This window comes from Pteropus vampyrus, unplaced genomic scaffold, assembly GCF_000151845.1.
Source record: "Pteropus vampyrus isolate Shadow unplaced genomic scaffold, Pvam_2.0 Scaffold220, whole genome shotgun sequence".
Lineage (NCBI taxonomy): Eukaryota > Metazoa > Chordata > Mammalia > Chiroptera > Pteropodidae > Pteropus > Pteropus vampyrus.
Window position 1 is genome coordinate 1535928 of NW_011889001.1, and position 17212 is coordinate 1553139.

The 17212-nt window shown below is 32.0% G+C and overlaps 1 protein-coding gene and 1 non-coding gene across 2 annotated transcripts in view; one reads left to right on the forward strand and one right to left on the reverse strand.

Annotated features, from left to right (window-relative positions):
- STAG1 (stromal antigen 1) overlaps positions 1 to 17212 on the reverse strand; it is a 335236-nt gene that overhangs the window by 92970 nt on the left and 225054 nt on the right. The window contains exons 11-15 of the mRNA XM_023538374.1: positions 14423 to 14521; positions 13598 to 13677; positions 8763 to 8870; positions 5275 to 5389; positions 681 to 798 (exon numbers count right to left, since the gene is read on the reverse strand). Coding sequence (XP_023394142.1) covers positions 681 to 798; positions 5275 to 5389; positions 8763 to 8870; positions 13598 to 13677; positions 14423 to 14521 — 520 coding nt within the window. The remainder of the gene's footprint in view (positions 1 to 680; positions 799 to 5274; positions 5390 to 8762; positions 8871 to 13597; positions 13678 to 14422; positions 14522 to 17212) is intronic.
- On the forward strand, positions 13964 to 14082 carry LOC111747392. The gene has a single exon (XR_002783517.1). It is a non-coding gene; the product is annotated as a 5S ribosomal RNA (ribosomal RNA).

Genomic DNA, 17212 nt, shown 5'->3' on the forward strand with positions numbered 1-17212 from the left:
ATCAAAGTATCATTTACATTCCAGAACTGTTGTAATAAATTAAATGAAAAACAGTTCTTTAAAGTACTATTGTGGGCTAGTTGAAAAACAAGTCCTATACTGAAAAAAGTATTTGTAGTTTTAAGGAACTAATTATTAGATATATATATCCATTTTGCTGTTCTTGTTATTATGTAACATGTAATAAGATGTATACTTTGGAATTTAACATATGGCAATTACTTTTCCCTACTTCTTGAATAGCTAGGTATAAATGACTTTATTTAAGAAAATATAACAAATGGGGATGGTTGTGGTCTAACTAAATCCTTTTGTGGTAAAGGCTTTCCCAAGATCACATATAAATACAGTAAAAAGATTCATGATGCATATTTTCTTCTTACATTAAGTATGTCAGTATTTTGTGGCTCAAATCAATCAGCATAATGAAAATTGTTTTGAATACTGCAAGATACATATGAATTTTTAAAATGATGCAGTGTGGCAGCAGTCAATTGAGAAAGATGTTATTAAGCTGTTGAGATATCTTTACTTGTTATAGGAAATAAACTGTTCTCTTTGCAAAATGATACACAGCGTGCTTGCATATATTTGTTTTTAAGAAGTGATCTCTACAGGATGGTATTATTATTAATGGAAACCCAAAACAGTATGTAAATCAATGTGTCAAAATACTATACCTTCCTCTCCTTGAACAGGTTCTTCTAACAGCAACTCTGTCATACATTCCCAGTCTTTCAACAGTTCTTGAGAGCTCTCCCACAAACTGTCCACCAAGTAGGCTGCATGTTCATGTAACTAAAAAGAACAAATCAAGCATGACTGAAGAACATTTAATGAAGAAACTACTAATAATGTTTTGAGTTAATAAACCATTTTCTTAGGAAATACAGTAAATAATACTGTAATAACTATGTATGCTATTAGGTGAGGGTACCAGACTTATCGGGGATTTATTTTGTAACTTATATAAATGTCTAACCACTATGCTGAAACTAATATAATACTGAATGTCAACTGTAACAAAAAACAAACAAACCATTTTCTTCATAATTAAAATAGCTTGGTCACAATGTTCTAAGAGCCACTTAGAGAATAATACACACACACACACACACACACACACACACACACACACACACACACGCAATTTCTATTCCACTGTCAACAATGGGGTGCACTATGTAGACTCAAACAAAAAAATATTTTTCTAATAGTAAAGGGTCTCCTAGACCAGTAATATAATTTATCGATGAAGAAACTGACAGCATAAATAATTAACAGAATTCCTGAAATTATAAACTAGATCTAGGTCACTTTTCACTATTCTTGGATTTTCTTTGTAACTATTTTTTTTTCTTTTAAAGGAAATCAGTTTCTTTCTCCCGGAATTCCATTTGAAACTTTGGTACCAGCTTTACTTACTTTACATCTCTGTCATCTTAGTCAAGGTCAAAATGTAACTTACTCCATCTCTTTTCTACTTTCATTTCCCATCCCACCTCCTGCCCCACCTTTTGCTGCTCATTACTCTTGACAATTTTCTTGACATGTTCCCACGGTAAACACCACGTTCCTTATCTAACACTTCACCAAATTTTCTTCCACTTGTTAGTTATTAAAATATGAAGATTACTCCATTAAAGCTCCTCAGAGAATGTAAACAGAGAAGGTATTAGTATTGTTCTTGTTTCTGCTACTTAAAATTAACTTCTCCACCCTTGTATAAAAAAGTTATTCCATCTTTGAGGCTCATGACATCCAGCTAAACCACTTTCTAGATCCGTGTTTACCAAATTATAGATTGCAACCCATTCAAAAGTTACAATCTGTAAACTAATACATTGGTCGTGCTCTATTAACTAATTTAATGCATTGAAACTGAAGTTTCAAAATATGAAACAAAGTAGAAGAATGTATATAGCACACAGAAAAGTAAGTATTATTTCATATAATTCTTATTTCAGTTATATGTGCTTGTACTTAGATTTTTCATCATGAGTAGTGTCCTGCAAATGCAGACCTTTCTTATCTACTGGTTGTCTACACATATTTTGGCACATTTGACATGTGAGTTGGTTTTCTTGCTTACTCCTAATTCTATCATTATTCTTAATTTCAACGTGCATTTTGATGACCAATTTAAAGCTCTGCCTCATTTGACCTTCAAAAGTCTATACTTCATTTCCATTGCATTTCAAATTCCATTTGGACTCCTGAAATGCCTCCTGAAAACCATACCCAGACACACACACACCACAGTCTCCCAATGAATTTTGTCAAAGCCAGTAATATTGATTAGTATTTCTTCTTGTGTATATTTTACCCTGTTATATCTAATTTATTTATAGTACTGCCTCTAAATTGGTATATAAGACAAACTAATGTCATATTCCTGGTGACTTAGTTATACTTTTCTGGGTGCATTCTGATTCATCTTTAATTGGCTTCAAGGTTGGTTATCTACAATATTTTACTTCAAGTTTTCTCTGTCTGCTAACTTTTCTGTCAAATTGTTAAATACACTAAAGGAGTTCAATGAATAATGGAATGTTACAATGATTTATTTGATAAAAATATTTTATAATGCAAATAGTCATTTCAAGTTATTAAGCCTGAAATTCATAAATAACTCCTACACTGGGTTATATTCTCTGCTGAAAAAAAGCCAGTCATTGTGAATTCTGAAGGACATATAAAAACAAACAAACAGAAAAGTTACTATTCGTGCACTAGGAATGAGCACTCTGCAGATTCCTTGGATAGATCAATGTCTGTTAATTTTCTGTCTTAAATGACTATCATAATTAGTCTCATTGTTCTATATGCCTAGAAGGAGGGTGACCTTACTTCTAGATTGTCCAGAAATGTTCTGGACAAGCTTATTGCTTTGGAATAATTATTAATAGCATCCTTGTCACTCTGAAAAGCAACACAGTTTGTACAGTAAATACTATGGTCACTACCTATAGTGAAACCTGAAGTATTCAAGTCGTTTATTATACCATTTGGCACACATCTAAAATATAGAAGGTATTTTGTCATGAGAACCAATGATTGCTATAAAAGTTGTGACTGCTTTAAAATGTCACTTTTTGATACAAAAAAAGAAAATTAACAACTAGTTTAGGCAGATTTCACCACAATTCATATATAAAAGAGGGAAACTACTCCATGGACTGTAAATCTCTTTCAATATTTTAGAATTTTATTATTAAAATGTTACCATTTAACATCTCAGAAAAACAAAAATAGTCAGATGATCAGTTCAGGCAATCCTAGTTAACTGAGAGGTAATTCATCTATAAATTGGACTCATTCTATTTCATAATTTCTAAGGTCCCTTTCGATTCAACTTTTTATGCATCTATTACTAAAATATTACTAATTAACACATGTTACAGTAAAACAAAGAATAATTCAGAGTAGAACGCAATCAAAATCTTACCATAAGAATATAATTTTAATAAACATTCATCTCTGGATGTACACTAGTATAACAGGATAAGAAGAGAAGTTTTAACAAATGATGTGTCCTATGAAACACAGGAGACCATAAAGGACAATATTCTCATCATGAATCACCTTAAATATGCTTTTGCAGCTGACAAGAATGCCATAGAGGAAAACTGGGAAATACATTTTAGTAAATAGCAGTAAACACAGAAATACAGTAATACCATCTGAAAACAGCAGTAATACATAACAAATTGCTGATTTAAGTAAAAGATGAAACTGCATAAAACTAAGTACCATACTTTGCCTTTTACTATATCAAAAAGAAGTCTTTGGGCCTTCAGAGGTCTCAAATATTTTGTCAATTAACAATAACCTAGATCATGATATTCCCTAAACTTTTCAGAAAATAGTTTAAATAGCATTTGCATGTCACATCCATATCAATGTTTGAAACTGTTGCTACTGAAGTCGAATTTTCACATAGCACTTGATTGTTGCATAATACTTTTAATCTTGTTCCTCTAAAACCTGGAGGAGGTTAAGGGTATAATTTGACACAGTCTATCAAAAGTGTGATATTTACTGAATATTTAATGTTTAATCTTCAACGTTCATAAGCATTTTGTATTTTACTCCACAATATATCCATTATTTGCTGGGGGTTTGTTGTTGTTGTTGTTGTTGTTGTTGTTGCTTTTGGTAAAATAAAGATTTAAACTTTTACTACACAAAGTGTGGTCCCTGAACCAGAAGCATGAGCATCATATCACCTAGGAGCTTGTTAGAAATGCAGCCATCTCAGCTCCCACTCCAGAGTTACTGAATCAGAACTGGCATTTTAACGGGATCTCCATGTAATTTCCATACATATTTAAAACATCAGTAACTACACTAGTTTTCTGTTCCGCTTTGTCCTAACCCCACTCATGCTGCTGACTGAGTTCTTACTTCTCTTTAATTTTAATTTTCATATAGGCTGCCTATTTGTCTCCCTATTCCTCACTCTCAAAGAGTTTCTCTAATACTTTCACATTTAAGCTGTTAAAGAATCTTTTAAGTTTCTCTTCCTCCAGGACATTCCAACACAAACCAAAAATACCTTTTCCTAAGTAAAATTAAGAGTCCTAAATTTCTAGATTTTCTCTACTTTCTTTGAAACCCTGTTCCCATTCATTTCTAAGCCAAGTGGTTTGTTCATTCAGGGGCTTTTTAGATTTAGCATACCATTCCCGCAGTGCCAAACTAGAAATAGAAAATACAGTTGTAATTGCAAAGAGCATTTTAGTGGGTAAACCAAAGTTCACTTGTACAAACAGATTCTGAGAGATAATATATTATGAATGGTAAGTACAAAATTGTTTAATGATAAAACTCATATGAAAATACTGCTAAGGAGCTTATACAACTATTAACCAAAACTTTTAAATTCATATTTTTCTTTCTCCTAAAATAATACTATTTTTAAACAAGATAGAAATTATGGTTTGACAGCTTTCACATACTGTTTAATATAATTTAAAAGCTACAGGCAAAAAAAAAAAAAGCAATAATAAAACAGTATGCAGTATTGCAATACTGTAAAAGTTTAAAAATTGCTAGCCTACATTCAATGTTGCTCCACATCTGCATATATATTCCCACAAAAGACAGAGTACTGATTCCGTAATGAGGCGATCCATGGAGGCAATACTGTAAGAAATAGGCCTGTTTTCATTTGATTGAAAAATAGCAATTAATTACAATGAATTAAGTGACAATTTCATTTAATATGTAATCTATTACAGAAAAAAAAATAAAGTTATGTTAAAAATTTACCTCACTTTCAAGAAAGAAAAGAACCAGCATTCTAATGAGGTTCCCATTCGGACTATTTCTTCCCCTCCTCTTTGCTAATGCTTCTTCTGCTTGTGGGTCATGTCTGCTAAACAGTCTGGAAATAAGTATCAAAACAAGAGCATTACAAACTTATATGGATATGAATTTTAGACTTTTCCTTCACTGTATAAATTATTTCAGTGTTAAAAATGATCAGAGATCAGGTTACTGATTTATTTCAATACAAGCATGTAAGTGATGTTTTTATAGGTCAAAAAAAAAAAGATCTGAACAATTTCATACAGTTAAATGATATATAAAGTGTAAAAGGAAGCTTTTTTACTAATGACTAATGTTCAAGTACTTATGAAAAACATACACTATTTTTATCTTATATATTAGAGTATGTAATTTTAAAAAGTTGTTTTCTTAAATACTGATTTCAATTACAGCATTTAACCAAATGTTCCATCAATATTTATAAAAATTCATACTTTTAATCATGATGTCTTCTTACATTCTTTTGTTTATTAGCCTATTACCTAGATAAAGTACTCACTAGCCTAATAGTACTGAGTAAAATGACATAAACACTAAATCTATAAATATACCACTGACAAAATTTCTAAAATATGGCAAAGAAATGACTTGAAAATTTTAATTTGCTAGGAAAATTTATTCTAACAAAATTTAAGGACTGCTCAAAGCGCCTTATTCCCAGCTATTGCTCTAGGTGAAAGGGATATAACAGTGAACAAAAATAAAACCCTGTTGTCGTAGAGCTCTCACTTTAGTGGATGGAAATAAACAGTAGGTAAATATATACTACCCTCAGGTATTATTTAAAAAAATAAGGAACTTGGGATGGGGATCTAGAATGTGCTTATTTAGATATAAATATCACAATGGGCCTACCAGATGAGAGGCTAAATAATAATAAAATAAGAATAATTTCAAGTGTCTTAAAAATAAACCATTCTCAAGTAGAAAAAGTAGAGAAAAGTCGAAATTTTTTTGCGGGGGGAGGGGAAAGTATATAGCAGGGGAGATGACTCGAGTATTATCTTGAAGCTATATATGCACAGTTATCAGAATGGTTTAAGAAGTAGTTTTGTTTACTTATGTGGCTTTCACAGGGGGAAACCAATGGACAATACAAGAGTCCTTTATAACTGAAATGTATAAATTTAGATAATCGCATTCACTGTATATACATGTGTATATAAAGTACTAAAAATCAGCTTAATTTTTCTAATATTAAAATGTAACTTTTTGATGATTAAAATATTCATTTCAGATACATTTTACTGTTTTTTTAAATGCTTGCTTAAGCCTTTATAGGTTGTAAACTAGACTACAAAACAGACAAATGCATGCATTTTTAAAAAACTTAATCATGGGATTATTGGGGTACTTTAGAGCTTATGTGTTAAGATTTTAAAAGCTCACAATATGAAATGGTGAGGGAATGCTCAAAAAGATTGTTAAGAATCAAAAGTTCTCAACAATTTCATACAGTTAAATGATATATAAAGTGTAAAAGGAAGCTTTTTTACTAATGACTAATGTTCAAGTACTTATGAATATCTCCAGGGCAGGGGCATAAAAGAAGTTTATGAAGTAAAGCTTTCATTTGCATAGGAATTGGGATCATTTTCACAAAGAAATAAAAAATAATGGGGGCCTACATGTGGATTTTTATGTAAAATATTTAATTTGAAAACATTAGCAAGTATTTCAAACTTAGAAAAATACAATACAGATAAAATCAAATATATCCAAAGGCTCTTTTTCTGACTTAAGTGCTGCCAGTTTATGGCCTCTATTCTGTAAAGAACCTTTTTAGTCTATTTTGTTCTTTGAAACTACAGAAGCAATAAAGTCTCTCTAAAAACACAAAGCCTTCTGAAAAGTTAAGTAAAGAACAGAGACTAACTAGAATATAATATGTAACAGTCCTGGAAAAGGAAGGAAAGTTAAGAGTACAATATACCCTTGATATTTATGACAAACAACACCTCAATATAAATAGGGAAACAGTAGTCACAGATGTCAGAAACATTGACAAATTCAATTTATTATTTTAAAAGTCATGCTTGAAAATCCTGACTTTCTTCCTTACTTTAATTACCAGCATGCACTAGCTGCCAGCTTCCTTCTTAAAGAAAAAAATTTTCACAGACACAACTTTATTGACTTTGAGAGGTACCACTGAGTAGAGAACAGTTTGTTGTTTCAGCACTGGGAAGCAGATGCAGGATGGAGGGCCAGGCCTGCTCATTATCAAAGTTATCGTCCATGTACAACAGCTATCCAGTGTGTGATTTACAACTGTGCTTAGTATAATCACAAATTATTACATGTACTGACAGGACTTTTGGGTTCACCTGCCAATAATCAGTCACTAAGTTAAATCTATGAACAAAACAACAAAAACAAAGTGCACACACACACACACACTCATGAATGTTTATAGTTTAAGAATAAATTAGTCTACTAATAAGTTACAGGACATATACAGTAGACCATGATCAAAAATGTATTTCATGACAATGTTTAATTATATTCATAAATTCTCATTAACTCTATGCTTTGTCAGAAAGATGAGGTTTTGATTTTTAAATAAATTGCAACTGTATCTGTAATGTATACATAATTTTTAGCATTATTATGAATTACTGATTAAAATACTCCTCATTCCAGTAGCAAGAATTAAAAAACATGAAAAATTGGGAGGAATTTTGAAGGTGATTTTAGATTACAAATGCTGAGAAGGTAAGATAAGAACTCAGAATTTTAAAAAGAAAAAAAAACTGGTGAAATGAAATGTACATTACCTTGGGGAGCTTTTATAAACTTCATGCACTTCCCCAATCTCCATTCACAACCTTAAGTAAGAACCATTCTTTTAGATTTCAGGGAAAAGGAATATGTCACAAAGAACACTGTTTCCAGGGAAGTGATCATGATGTGTATATAGGCTATGAGGATACATTACAGCCCTCAGAATTTGAAATGGCCACTTCTAACACTGTTCTTAATCACTCTTACTCTCTTCTACCAACCCTAAAACAGTAATAAAACAATGAACATTGAGAGTAACATGTTAAGTGAAATAAGTCAGTCAGAAAAGGCCAAGAACCGTATGATTTCACTCATATGTGGCATATAAAACAGAAAGAAAAAAACAAACAAACCAACAAATAAATTCACAAAGACAACTGTACAGTGGTTACCAAAGGAGAAGAAAGTGAGGGGAGGAAGAAGAAGGTAAAGGGGATCAAATATATGGTGACGGAAGGAGACTAGACTTTGGGTGGTGAGCATAAAATGTAATGTACAGATGACATATTATAGAATTGTACACCTGAAATATATAATGTTATTAGTCAATGTTATCTGCAATAAATTTAATATAAAATTAATAAATAAATAATTTGAAAATAAAATGCAAAAGTGGAACTGGGTTTCATGGATAATTAACTCACTTTTTATGAAGGAATTCTCCAGCTGCCACGGCAACAGGGCGATGCGCTGAGTATACCAAGTGGTAAACATTTTCACAGTCTTCATTGGAAAGAGCTTCTTCACTTCCACTGAAAAATTCAGAAAGTAACATAGGAGCCAAAACAAATGTTTACTTTGTTTTACTAGTATTTAAAATTTTGTAAAGTTCATTATAAAAACTCAAGGCATACTGATTTTATTTTCAACTATTTTTAATCTTACTTTGAAAGTAATATTTCTCTTTAATTATAAAAGATACCTAATCATTATGTAAAATTCACAAAACACAGATAAAACAAGATAATAATAAAAATGTCCACAATTCTTGCCACACGTATCCACAATGATTATTAATATCTTGGAATATATATTAACCAAAATTAGCTCAAGTTCTTAAATATACATTAAGATTGCTGTTGATAGGCAGTGGAAAATATATTTGTTCCTGTTTCACATAGTTAAATTATTATCATGCTATGTAACTCTTTCTATAATTGTCTATTTAAAATTATATTTTGTCACCATATTTACAATACTATTTAGTCTTCTTTCTATATAAAATGGATTCAGTAGTTACAACCATTTCTTTACTAACACAAATTTTCCACCTTTTCATTCATGTTTTCTTAAAGTCTGAGACATTTCTTAGTTTACTGAATGTGTCCTTAAGTATTTGTTCCCAAAAAAAGGAAAGTATATTTCCTGACCATTAATATGCTTTAACATGTCTGGTATGATTATAAATTAGCAATGACCAAATGCAATACAGAATTCTTTGGCTATACAAGTTCTTGACAAGAAGTAAGAGTAATAAGCTCATTCTCCAGAATACAATCTTAGAGATGCCTCAGAAGCTAGGAATAGGTTGAGGGATCTGTCAAATAAACATAAAATTAGAGTGCACTTTACAGCAAAAGTTGCATCATGGTATAAGGGAAAAATTGTAGTTCTGAATGAAAAAGAGCTGAATATCAAGCAAGGATGAGAGATAGGTTAGAAGCACTTTTTAAAGTATACCTTTTTTATCCTAAAAAATTAGGAAAAGAACAAACAAAGCCTAAGATCAGCAGAAGGAAGGAAATAAAATGAGAGCAGAATTAAATGAAACTGAGAACAAAAAGACAATAGAAACAATAAACACAACAAAGAGCTGGTTCTTTGAGAAGATTAATAAATTTGACAAACCTGTGGCTAGACTCCCTAAAGAAAAAAGAGAAAGGACAAACAAAATCAGAGATGAAAGAAAACGTTATGACAGATACTGCAGAAATACAAAGGATCATACAAGAATACTATGAAAAAGTATATAACACCAAATTTAATAACCTAGAAGAAATAGACAAGTTCTTAGCAATATACCACCTTCCTAGCGTGAATCAAGAACTGGAAAATCTAAATGGACCGATCAGCAGTATGGAAATGGAAACAATCACCAAAAACCTATCAAAAAGTAAAAGTCCAGGACCAGATAGCTTTACCAGTGAATTCTACCAAACATTCAAAGAAGATTTAATACTTATTTTTCTTAAACTCTTTCAAAAAATTGAGGAAGAGGCAATGCTTCCTAACCCATTTTATGAGGCCGATATTACCTTGATACCAAAACTTGATAAAGATAACACGCAATAAAAGAAAACTACAGACCAATATCGCTCATGAACACAGATGCAAAAATCCTTAATAAGATACTAGCGAACTGAATACAGCAACATATTAAAAAGATTATAAACCATGATCAAGTGGGCTTCATCCTAGGGGCTGGTTTATCATATGTAAATTGATTAATGTGATACATTACATAAACAAAATAAAGAATAAGAACCATATGATCGTATGGATAGATGGATAGATGCGGAAAAAGCCTCTGACAAGATACAGTATCCATTTACGATCAAACACTTAATAAAATAGGTACAGAAAGAAAGTACCTCAACATAACAAAGCCCATATAAAACAAACCCTCAGCTAACATACTTAATGGTGAAAAACTAAAAACCTTTCCTCTAAGATCAGGAACAAGCTGTCCATCATTACCACTTTATTCAATATAATACTGGAGATCCTAGTGTGTGTAATCAAGCAAGAGAAAGAAATAAAAGACATTCAAATAGGAAATGAAATCAAACTGTCACTATTTGTGGATAGTGACAAGAACAATATTAGAAATAATAAGAAAACACAGTAAAGTCTCAGGATACAAAATCAATGTTCAAAAATCCATAGCATTCCTATTCTCTAATAATGAATTAAAAGAAAAAGAAATGAAAAAAATTCCTTTTGCAATTGCAACAAAAAGGATAAAATACCTAGGAATAAACTTAAATTAATTGAGGTTCAGAGGGAGGCACAGAAAATTCATGACATTCAAGATGGATGGGACAGAAAGAGAACAAAGAAACCCTTTTACCCATATAAACCCCAACCCTCAACCTCTCAGGGCCCTTGATATTCTACTGAGGTGCCCGGATGGACTTTTCCCAAGTGTACTCTGCCTAATAAATCACTTATGGTTGCTAACTCTTTGCCTGCTGTGTTTCTTCTCAAAGCACTGGACCTCCATGCAAACCTTTTGTGGAGAATCGAAGGACTGAGCCCTAGACTCTTATACAACACAGCCATCTAAGCCCTGCTAACAATAATACTGAATAATCTATAACTAAACTGGAAATCATAAAGGTAATCAAAATATTTATCACTGAATATCTGTGAAAATACTATATGTCCAACTTTTTAGAAGACCAGTAAAGTAGTACTTAAAGGCATATTTATTATTTTAAATATAACTATTAGAAAACAAAAAACAAATGAGCCAAAACAAGCTAGTTCTTTGAAAATAGTAATTAGACAAATAGCTGGCATGACTGATCAAGAAAATGAAGATATGAATAAAAAAATGAAAAAGAGGAATTAACAAAATTAGTTTTATGAAGAAAAATATCATGAACTATAAAATAAATTTGAAAACAATGATGAAACCGATATATTTTGAAAAGTTTATAAAAAAGCCAAATTAGAAAAAATAAAAGTTAATTTAGGTAGATAACCACTGAAGTAGAAATGGTAATCAAAGACCTTTTCCTCAAAAGAAACTCAAAACTGACATGGCTTTAACAAGAGAATTCTCTCAAAGTTTTATAGAAAATCTGTTTCAGAATCGAAAAGGAGTGAGAAACTACTGAAGGTATTTTACAAAGAAAATAACCTTGATTTTACAGCTGGATAAAGGACAGGAAAAATTATGTCATATTTATGCAAGAATGCAGATGTGAAAATCCTAAATGAGGTATTAAATATAACATCGTATATAAGTAAAATACAATAAAACCAAATATATCATGTTCAAACAAGATTTATTTTAGAAGTGCAAGGGTACTTCACCATTAGACAAATCTATCAGTTAGATTCAGGCTCATCAATGTATGAAAGAAAAAGCTCAGAAAACCCAGAATACAACAGAGCTTTCATCATGTATCAAAAACCTATCTCAGAAATCAAAAGAACGAAGAAGTTTAGATGTCCCCTAAAGAATAAAAAAAGAAAAACAAGAAAATCCACTATCAGTGATACTTTTATAGTGTAGGAAGTCCTTGATAATGCAATTAGATAACAGAATGAAACAAAGGTTTTAAAGTTAGTAAAGAAGACAAAACTGAAATTGTTTGCAGATAACATAATAGTCTATAGAGTAAACCCAACAGAATTAACAAACCATCAGAAAGCACAGAATTCTAATAGGTTGCAATATATAAGACCAACGTAAAAATTAAAGGTTTCTCTGCCTCAGCAATAACCAAGTAGAAAATATTTTTAACAGTAAATCATGTAACAACAACCATAAAGTATTTAAAAGTTAACCTACCAATGTATAATACTTCTATAAAAAAATTTAAACCTTATATAAAAGACCTAATATGGTTTGAATTAAAAAATGCATCGTTTCCATGCGAGTGATTAATTATAAAAATTCCATTCTCTCATAATTTATCATAAATTTAAATTTAGTTGTATTTAAAATCTCAAAGTTTTTGAGGAACTAGACAACTGTACTTTAAAAATTCATATAGAAATAAAATACACACAAGTAGTTAAGTGAATTTCAAAATGAAAGTTAAGAAGGAATCACCCAATAAAAGGAGGCCATATTTATAACATAAAATGTATACTATATTATAAAGCCACAATAAAGTTTTGATACTAGAGCAGAAAGAGGTAAAAAACACATGAAATTGACAACAGACCTCAGCATAGATGGTATTTGGTACATGATAGATGTGGCATCAATAAGCAGAGAGGGGAGGATTTGTAATGACTTTGCTAGGATCTATATTCTTTTATAAATTCTTACTAGTTTTTAGTCAAAAGTTTATAGATAAAATTATCACGATTTAAAAATCTCTATCATATTAATGATATAATTTAAACATCTATTGCTCTTCTCCTATTTCTATACCATTCCAAAGAAGCTTATTTGAAAAACCTATCCATTTTGGAGACTTCTTTCTCTTTTCGTAATAGAAAGTTATGTTTCTTCATTGATATTTCCTCTGGATCAGTTTTTTTTCATTGACATTTCCTTTGGATTGCATAAAAGAACTTTTATATGGAGGAAACAGACAACAGTCAAAATAAAAAACAGAAAGAAAGAAAATACTTTGTTTCAAACCTAACTTTAAAATGTAACCTTAAAATGTAAAAGTTGAACCTAAAGTAAAAAGAATATATTTTAGGGTTATATATGTGAAATACATCAATGAGGCTGAGAAAAAGACATTAAAATATCAACAGATTAAACCCAAATTTTAACAAATATACTCACTGAAGTATCAGAGTAACCAATCGAATAGCTTCCACAGCAACATCATATTCCTTATCAAGTGTCATTGATACAATGCGATCCTGAAAATAAGTTATAAATCAAATCGACCATGAACAGAAACTAAGTTGAGACAGACCTAAGGAAATGTCTTTGGGAGCACACATGCAAGACTAATGATAAATTAATGGAAAGCTTTACTCTTGAAACCATATTATCATAGCCCTCCTCACACAGAAGATGTATTAGAAAAAATATTCATAATCTAAAATCCTTTTCAAGAACTGGCATTCCCTAACACTGAGACAAACAAAACAACATGCAAAATTAATTTAATTATAAAAAGCTGTATATAAGGAAAATCTTGTAGGCTATAGCCATGCTACCCTGAACAAGCCCGATCCCATCTGATCTCGGAAGCTAAGCAGGGTTGGGCCTGATTAGTACTTGGATGGGAGACCATCTAGGAAGACCAGGTGCTGTAGGCATAAAAAATAAAAATAAGAGACTGTAAGCTAAAGAGGTGCTTGAAATCTGTGAGGTCAACCAAGGGTTGCCTCATCTAAAAAAAACAAAAAAGAGAAAAAAGAAGAAGAAAATCTTGTTTAAGCAGAAGAGCCTTATGGTTGGAGGCAATAAATAAGAACTCATGTTGGTAGCATTCTTTTGTAGATATTCACTCATCTACTTAATATAGGTTTATTTAAAGAATATATAGTAAAGAATATGAACTAAACACGTGTTATGGTAATGTCATTTGCTAAACTAGTTTTAACCAGCATGTTTTTAAGTGAAAAATAAAATAAGCTAAGCATTCTTGATGCTTACCTTGAATCGGTTTGTGAATAGCTCCAATTTGGGGAATAATTCTCTATTAGTATATAGGCTCTGTAGAGCTTTCAAACACTTCAGCCTGACTTCTCCTTGCTATAGAAATACAAATAAAAACACAACAGAAGTGATCAATTCCATGGCGCAAGTACTGAAAAAATTTTCAAGTGTTTATGAAGACTAAAGTAATTTTCAGTTTAAACATTCGATTCACTTCACATTGTAATTCAACACAGGGTGGAATCGAGTAATTGTATAATCTATGTTTCACTTTTATTTAATTAAAAATGCACTGAAAATCCTTTGGTTACTTGAGAGTTGACTACACCTTTTTCAAAGATTTATCAGCTCTGATTCAACATGGAGTATTTTCCACATTATACTGGGACACTTTGAGAGAATCTTTAACCTATGATTTCAATTAGAGAAGGGTACGTTAATTTGCCTTTTATGGAACTACTGAATAATCCTGCAGAAAAATGTAATTTCATATTTAAGTCATTTATTCATTTAACAAATATTTATTGGATGCCTTTTACATTCTATAATGAGCAGTTAGGAAACAAATGAACAGCAGAATAATTAAAACAGTGGCAAAAATGACAGAATTAAGGGTCCTGGTAATATCAGAAGGAAGCAAGAGAATTAAATGTTATATCGAGCTATATCCAGAGACTGCAATATGCTGATCAGCCTTACAGCCAAACCATGAAGAAACCTGCAGAATGGAAGATTTCTGCTGAGATTGCTAACAAACCATTTCTCCACACCACGAAGGGAAAACAGAGTCTTTAAGTTACAGCCTTACCCAAAATAAAACTATCCATTCTCTATGGCGAAAACAATGGGGGAACCTATGGATCAAAGGCTGGAAATTGCCAGTAGACCTTTCACGCTATTCTAATCATTTTACACTATATGTTCATATCATCAAAGGAAAATGGGTAAAAAAAATCTTTAAACTGTAATTTATAGAAACTAAGAATTATATATAAACTGAATTCACCTAACAGTCGGGGTCTCTCTCAGTGTCTTTCTCTCAGTCCCTTTCAATGCCCTTAGTGTCTCTCTGTCACTGTCCTTGTCTCTTTGTCTGTCCTTGGGCATTTCTCAGAGGCTCTCACTCTCTGCCTTTGAGAGGAGACCACATTCTATCTTTGCAGCATTACCCCTTTTCTAATAAACTTTCCTTCTGACACTAATTTTGGTGTGCATTTGAATTCTTTCTTGTGCTCAATGAATACTCTTGGTGCAGGGATTGAGTTCTCTCTGCTCAGGGGAATTTGCCCTGTTCTGCATCACTGGGGCGGCTATTTACGAGTGCCTTATCTTTAATAAAGTTAACTTGGAGCAGAAGATGCTGGTGATTAATGTACATTTAGGATCATTAGAAATTTAGCCAACTCTCTCAAAGGATTAAAAGAAGATTGAAATTTCTATGTTCAAAAAGAAGTAATACACTATAACAGCAGGAGTCCAAGTTTTAGAATCAGACAAAACTAGATTTTATTTCCAATTCTATAGTTTATTACCTACATGAGAGATAGCAAGTTCATCACTCTAATAGTTTTCTCATTTATAAAATGGTGATACCAACTTCATAAGGCTGTTTTAAGAATTAAACACTGGGGTCGGCTGGTAAAAGTTTTAACAATCAACTGGGCATAGGGCCCTGGATTGTTCCATTTGCAGATTTCTGTGCTTTAAATAATCTCTTCAGGCCAAATTCAAACTACCAATGAGATGTTACTGAACTCTTATTTGTGAAGGAATGTGCATAATTAACTCTCTTCCCTGCAGATTCAAAGTAACTCCAGCATACCACAGAATTAGATGTTTGTTGGTAGTCTCTAGCACACAGGTGATACCTGAGATACTTGTAATAGATATGGCTGTTTTGCCTTTTAAATCCCATATAAGAGGCGAATCTTCCTCCCTTCCTCCTGTGTTGACTGCTAACAACTCATATCTGTACCTTTCTCTGGAGAATTGACCATGGTTGAAAAGAACCACCTGGCACAGATTCCTGGGAGGTTATGCTCTACTCTGCCTCTCCTGTATATACCCTTTCCCTCCTCTAGGCTGAGGCCTATCGCCGGAGGGGAAGGATATCTTGCCTCAGGGCAAGACAATCTCTGAGGTTCAATTTATTCTTTAAAGCTTCTGGAGAAATCAGGCTGAGATGAGATTTCTGAAACCACATTTGTTAGTATGTTTCCTACTTTCTCCTATTTTCCTCAGTTTCTCACAGGCTTCTGAGTGTATAAACTTCAATGTACTATTAAGCATAAAAATCTGACTCAGGTTTGGTTTCTAGGGAATGTGACCTAAAAAGTTTATACCATGAGTTGTCATAAGAAGCAGACTTCAGTGACGGGATTCTGGGGTTGTATTATTTGAAGGATGAATTACTATGAGGAAGGACCCAATTACTGAATATCAGCCATTTGTTAGTTCACCTATGAAAGAAAGGGAATGTGCTTAGTTAACATTTGAGGGAGCAGAGTGAATAAGAACTATGGAACTGGGTGGCTAAGCATCACTAAAATGCTAAAGAAAGAAATGATAGGTTAATTGATCACTAGTTTAAAGCAAAAGTTTTATTTTTGGCAACACTTAGACAATTATCTCTTGCAGATAAATAGCTGAACATACTGAAAATGCAGGACTGAAGTTTAAGGGTGGCAGAACTGAAGAGTTTGTATCCCAGGAACGTCTTCTATGCTAAAACCAGGGCCATAAAGAAGAGGCACAAGTCTAAAGACTATCTGGGTGGGTGCAGCTGAG